Raw genomic sequence first — 6,089 nt, forward strand, 5'->3', positions numbered from 1 at the left:
AAACGTAACACGTGTCTGGAAAAAATGGAAGTAGAGAAAACAAAAATGTATAAATTTTATTCAGGAATGCCTGGTGATCAAGGTCATAGAGGATCACCCGGTTTAATGGGTGCACCAGGACCTAAAGGATACGTTGGAGAACCTGGTTTACCATCGTACGGTGAGGCAGAGGGAGGTGATTTTGGAATGCCTGGACTCAATGGTTTACCAGGCGAAAAAGGAGAACGGGGTGAACAAGGTTTCGTTGGATTACCTGGAAGAAAAGTACGCGAATAAAAATTAATCATATTGATCGATTATTTATTATTTTAAACACTCACGGCTTATTATTATTTCAATAAGATTTTAAAAAAATATATATATATAAGTAATATATAAGTAATAATAAATAAAAATAAATAAATAATACGAAATATATGCATTCTAAAATTCTAAATAATTTTGATTTTTGAATAAATTATAATTAATAACAATTCCAGGGTATGAAAGGTAGCATTGGGTATCGTGGACCTGATGGATTTCCGGGTGTACCAGGTTTCCCAGGTCTTCCTGGTGATGAAGGACCACCAGGTTTTCCAGGTGAATATAAATTTCGCAATTTAAATAAAACATTCCAATCAAGAGTGAATATTTGAGTAAATATGGATTGTTATTTCTTAATTTAGGAATACCTGGCCAATTCGCTGAAGCAGGTGAAGATGGACGTCCTGGAATGGATGGAATACCTGGTACTCCAGGAATACCAGGTCAAAAAGGTGCTCCCGGAGAATATGGACCTAATGGCCCCATAGGGATTACAGGAGACATTGGTTTCAGTATTCCTGGTCCAAAAGGACTTCCAGGAGACATGGGTTAATATTATTATACTTGATCTCTCTATCTCTTTTCCTGCATAAAAGGAACGCCATTCATAATTGGGATCGGTTTTCATCTTGATATATAGGTCCACGTGGTTTCGATGGTTATCCAGGAGCTCCAGGTTTGCAAGGATTGCCAGGTCTGCCTGAATTACCAGGACCAAAAGGTTATCCAGGGGAGCCTGGATTGCCTGGAATATCTATCAAAGGAGAATCAGGAGAGCGAGGATTGGATGGATTCGATGGTAGACCAGGAACAAAAGGAATAAGAGGTGATTCGGGTCTTTCTGGATTCGTAGGACTGCCTGGACCAAAAGGAGAACCCGGTGATATAGGAGAACCTGGTCTAATTGGACTTTCTGGACCTCCAGGGCCTAAAGTTAGTTGCATCGAGTATATTATTATATCACTTTTTTCTTATTTTGAAAGAAAGTTACACAGACTTGTTATTATGGTTGATACAAATTTAAAAAAAAAATTTATACTTTAATTATAATATCATAATATTATAAAAAATTAATTATAAATTAATATTATAATTATAAATATATTATAAAATATTAATTATAATATTGTAAAAAATTATACTTTACAGGGACCGAAAGGTGATCGCGGTATAAATCCCTTCTCGCCGTTCCCAAGAAAAGGTTTACCTGGAGATACAGGACCACTAGGATTACCAGGTACGATAATAAGAAAAATTTAAAAATAAATAATTATAATCGTGATCGATTTATTAAAAATATTTATGAATGTTCGAATAGGTTTTCCGGGACTTCCGGGAATGTTAGGCGAACCAGGAGAAGACGGATTACCAGGAAGGGAAGGAGAACCTGGAATGATAGGTCTTCCGGGCCTTCCAGGACCAGAAGGTGAGGAAGGTCCTGCTGGTTATCCTGGCCCACCTGGTGTAATTGGACGACAAGGACCTCCAGGCAAGAAAAAATTACAAATTTAACTATTACTTATAGCTACACATTGAAAGCATAAAAATTGATAAATGTTGATTTCACAGGATCTCCTGGAATACCTGGAAATCCAGCACCACCGGCACCAGGACCTCGAAACAGAGGTTTCTATTTTGCTCGACACTCGCAATCCGAAATGATACCGTTATGTCCACCGAACACGGTCAAACTTTGGGACGGTTTCTCGCTGTTGCATGTAAGAGCCAATGGAAAATCTCACGGACAAGATCTTGGTAAGATCAAATATTTGGAAAATTAATGAATTTCGTTTCATTAATCATTCCTTTGTAAGATATTCTAAATTTATTCAAAATGAAAAATAATTGGAATACGTATTATCCAATTTTCAATCGCATCTTTTTTTAGGTACGGCCGGAAGCTGCGTTATAAAGTTCAACACTATGCCTTTCACGTTTTGCAACTTGAACAATCAATGCAACTATGCAGACAGAGAAGAATTCAGCTACTGGCTGAGTACGACGGAACCTATGCCTATGTCTATGGCTCCAATACCAGCACCTCAAGTTGGCAGATACATCTCTAGATGTTCGGTTTGCGAAGCCCCAACCCGGGCAATCGCGGTTCACAGTCAAACTATGGCTATACCACAGTGTCCAGGTGGTTGGGAAGAGCTATGGATCGGGTATAGTTTTCTCATGGTAAGTATACGTCATTCCTCGCTATTAATGGTAGTCGCATTTATGTATATTGTCATCAATCGCACAGACGTTTCCAATACAAAGATAATATTTGATATTTTTTTCAAATAACAAATTTTCAAATAATTATCATATTATCATTTTGTCATACTTAAATAATAGCTGATCAAAAAGAAGCATCAATAACGAAAAATTTACAGCATCGAGACGTAGGTAATGGCGGAGGTGGCCAATCTCTAGTTTCTCCCGGCTCTTGTTTGGAAGAATTTCGCATCAGGCTGTTTATCGAGTGCCGTAGTAAAGGCACGTGCAACTATTTCTCCACTGCCACTACCTTCTGGTTAACCACCATCAAAGATTACGAGATGTTCCGTAAACCGATTCCACAAACACTGAAGACAGATCACACGTCGCGAGTAAGTCGTTGCGTTGTCTGTCTTCGACGTCGCGTAACGGAAGACGTGAAATCGTTAAAGCCAATCATATCGAACGGGCAAAGGGAACAAGTGGGCAATATTCGATATTCGCCTCATTCTCGGCCTGTTCACTATCCGGACTATCAATACCAGAAAAAACCACCGATAGGAAGAACGAGAGGACCGAACAGGCGCATTCCGTATCACTATCGAAAGAAAGGTGGCAGATTACGTAAACCGGAACGAACAACGGAGCCACCGGAAGCGGCTTAAACGATGTTCAATGCGACGAGTAGCTATATCTATGCGAATCCGCATGTGTGTGTGTGTGTATGTATATATATATATATGTATATATATATATACATATATAACAAAATATTCTCGAAGAATGCTAGTTAACTATTCTGTGTGGCATAATAAAGGAACGTAAAGCACCAGGATACGACGGTCACTTGCCGTTTTTAATGCCAAAAATAAATACATAAGGACGAAATGTCCATCGCTAAAACTGCCAATAGATAGCGCTCGACAATAGAAGCGCAAATCATGTTGAATTAATTAATTAATGATTCAGTATATCATATTCGTATCGCTATTTTTATTGTGTAACAACTTGTAATTGCATTGAGCTGAATAAAAAGGTTTTACAAAAGATATTGAATGGAATAAATCGTGTTGAATAAACACGATAACTTTCACGATCACTTCTGTGAACGTTTTTTTTAATATTCTTTTTTCTTTTGAAAAATAAAATAAAATAAAAATAAATTGTTTCTAGATTAATATTCTTTGATTCTATCAAAAAAAGTAATAATCAATGAATCAATGATAATAGACGCATATTTGCTATGAAATATTATCGTCGAATCTCTATTTAAAAGTCATATAGGTATAGAATTTAACAATTTATCGCATAATGTTACTATACTTGATGCATATTCTTTACAATTATAAGAAATGGTAAAGAATAATTATAACGAAGGAAACTATTGCGTTTAATGGTAAGATTATTATAATTTTATATTTATACATTATGTATTTTAAGTAATAGAATATATTAATTAATTATTGAGATGGTTATTTTTAATCAAACCGAAAAGTTTTCAAAGTTTCAGATAATGGATGGTGTATTCGTAAAAGGATAATCACGGTTATCACTGAACGTGACACCGAAAAAAAAAAATAAAGCATATGAAAACTAATTACATTTTAATAATCGAATCCACGCGGACCAGGCGCGAATTTTCCAAAATAAACGTACACGTGAAAGATCGAGATATTATATTTATATTTATAAAATTATTCATCATTAGAAAGCACATATGATCTATCTATATGACGTAATTCACTACGCACACACGCGTACAAGCGTGCCTACGAGCGCACGCACGCACAAAGAGAAAAAAACACGCGGAGCCGCACGCACACCGTGAAATACACACATTCATATCTCGTCGCGCACACAGGCATAAGCACACACGTACACACGCGCGGGCATACATACACACGTACGTGGGGCGCGCGTGCGCACCACACACACACACAAATAATCGCTGTGTGAACGGCGACGCGCGACTAACGAAACGAGTATACATGTCTATGTATGCACGTGTACATATTCAGAGTACCTCACGAATGTGTTTTACAGGGTTTCGTATCTTTTCTTTTCTTTCTTTCTTTCTTTCTTTCTTTCTTTCTTTTTTATTTATTTATTTATTTATTTATTTATTTATATATATATCGTTTTGTTCATATTTTATTTTACGCAACTCTTTGTAACTGCTCGAATAATTGGAAGAAAGTGCAACAGAGATGAGCAGGCCAGTATCATCACAGTTATTATACCGCAGTACGTTACTCGAGAAAATATCATCTTCATCTTTCAAAATCTTATTTTACTCTTTTATTTGTTCTTACATATACATTATCATCTTCCTCCTCTTTCTACGATCGATTAAATAATACATACATTTTATCTTTCCTTCAACTACCTTATTTTCTTTTTTCAATCATCGATCATTAATTATTAATACGACATAAATATATCTTTAAGAAATCTTTATGAATCTTAAGAATCTTTCTCATCTCTCCCGTTAATAAAATTATTAAACAATTAAAAAAACGCTCGATAAAATTGAATCTAAAAAAAAGAGAAAAATAGAAGAAAAATAGATTTTTCGCATATATACGTCTATATAACGAAAAGACACTCTATTAAACAATTGCGTTAAACTCGATTCAATAATCTCCCCTCACTTACGATGTCGTCACATTTCTACGAATACGTGATATATAAAATCAAAGCTACGAAAAAAAAGGGAAAATAGTAAAAAAATAAAGAAGCAAAAGTAAAAAGAAAAAAAAAGAAATGGGGGAGAATAATAAGAGAATAATAAGTCGACAAATGATTTGGATAAAAAAAATATACATACACATATCACGTTAAAACATCTACGTTAAGGGACATTGTCCGCATATCGAAAAGGAGAAAGGAAAAAAAAACTAACATATTCTGGCGCGGACTTCCGGTCGCGATGGTGTAGCGACTTCCGTCGAAAACGGAATACGCTACCACGAATTCACGCATATCTACCTTGTGGCAATTTCTTCCAACTTCTTCCGTCGTTTTTTTTTTTATGTTTATCATCTTTCTTTTTTACATTTTTTACTCTCTCTTTTTTTTTTTAAATTCTTTCTCTCCGTTTAATTATCGGTGAACATCCTGGAAAAATAAGACACTTGCGTGAGATTTCTTTCATATGCATGTATAATATACATATATACACACCGATTTCTCTTGTGTCGCGCGGCGTGTGTATATATATATATATAATAAACGTGAATTTATATATATATATATATACATGTATATATATACATATATATATATATACACACACATATATATATATATATAAATGTAGTTTTCACTTCTATTTTCTTTTGTATCTTTTTTGTTTCTCTTATTTTTTTTTCAATTACATTTTGTTTTTTTCTTTTTTCTCTTTTTATCATTATACAATTACAATCAATGTAACAACGGATGTCATCGAGAAGTAATTTTAGTGTGCATTTCTAAAGACTCAAAAGAGAATTACCGAGCTATGCAAAATAGAAGGATCGATCTCCATTATTTATTTTTTGTATTATTTTTTTCACACGTATACATATATAAATATACGCAAA

The 6,089-nt window shown here is 34.6% G+C and overlaps 1 protein-coding gene across 1 annotated transcript in view; it reads left to right on the forward strand.

Annotated features, from left to right (window-relative positions):
* Positions 1-3,557, forward strand: part of LOC107999765 (collagen alpha-1(IV) chain) — a 40,988-nt gene extending 37,431 nt beyond the window's left edge. Inside the window, exons 19-27 of the mRNA XM_062086486.1 lie at positions 65-264; positions 480-579; positions 666-851; positions 944-1,236; positions 1,453-1,540; positions 1,622-1,792; positions 1,873-2,058; positions 2,192-2,484; positions 2,685-3,557. Of these exons, the coding sequence (XP_061942470.1) occupies positions 65-264; positions 480-579; positions 666-851; positions 944-1,236; positions 1,453-1,540; positions 1,622-1,792; positions 1,873-2,058; positions 2,192-2,484; positions 2,685-3,173 (2,006 nt within the window). The 3' untranslated portion in view covers positions 3,174-3,557. The remainder of the gene's footprint in view (positions 1-64; positions 265-479; positions 580-665; positions 852-943; positions 1,237-1,452; positions 1,541-1,621; positions 1,793-1,872; positions 2,059-2,191; positions 2,485-2,684) is intronic.
* The last annotated feature ends 2,532 nt before the right edge of the window (positions 3,558-6,089 follow it).

The sequence above is a fragment of the Apis cerana genome, linkage group LG16 (assembly GCF_029169275.1).
Source record: "Apis cerana isolate GH-2021 linkage group LG16, AcerK_1.0, whole genome shotgun sequence".
Taxonomy (NCBI): Eukaryota; Metazoa; Arthropoda; class Insecta; order Hymenoptera; family Apidae; genus Apis; species Apis cerana.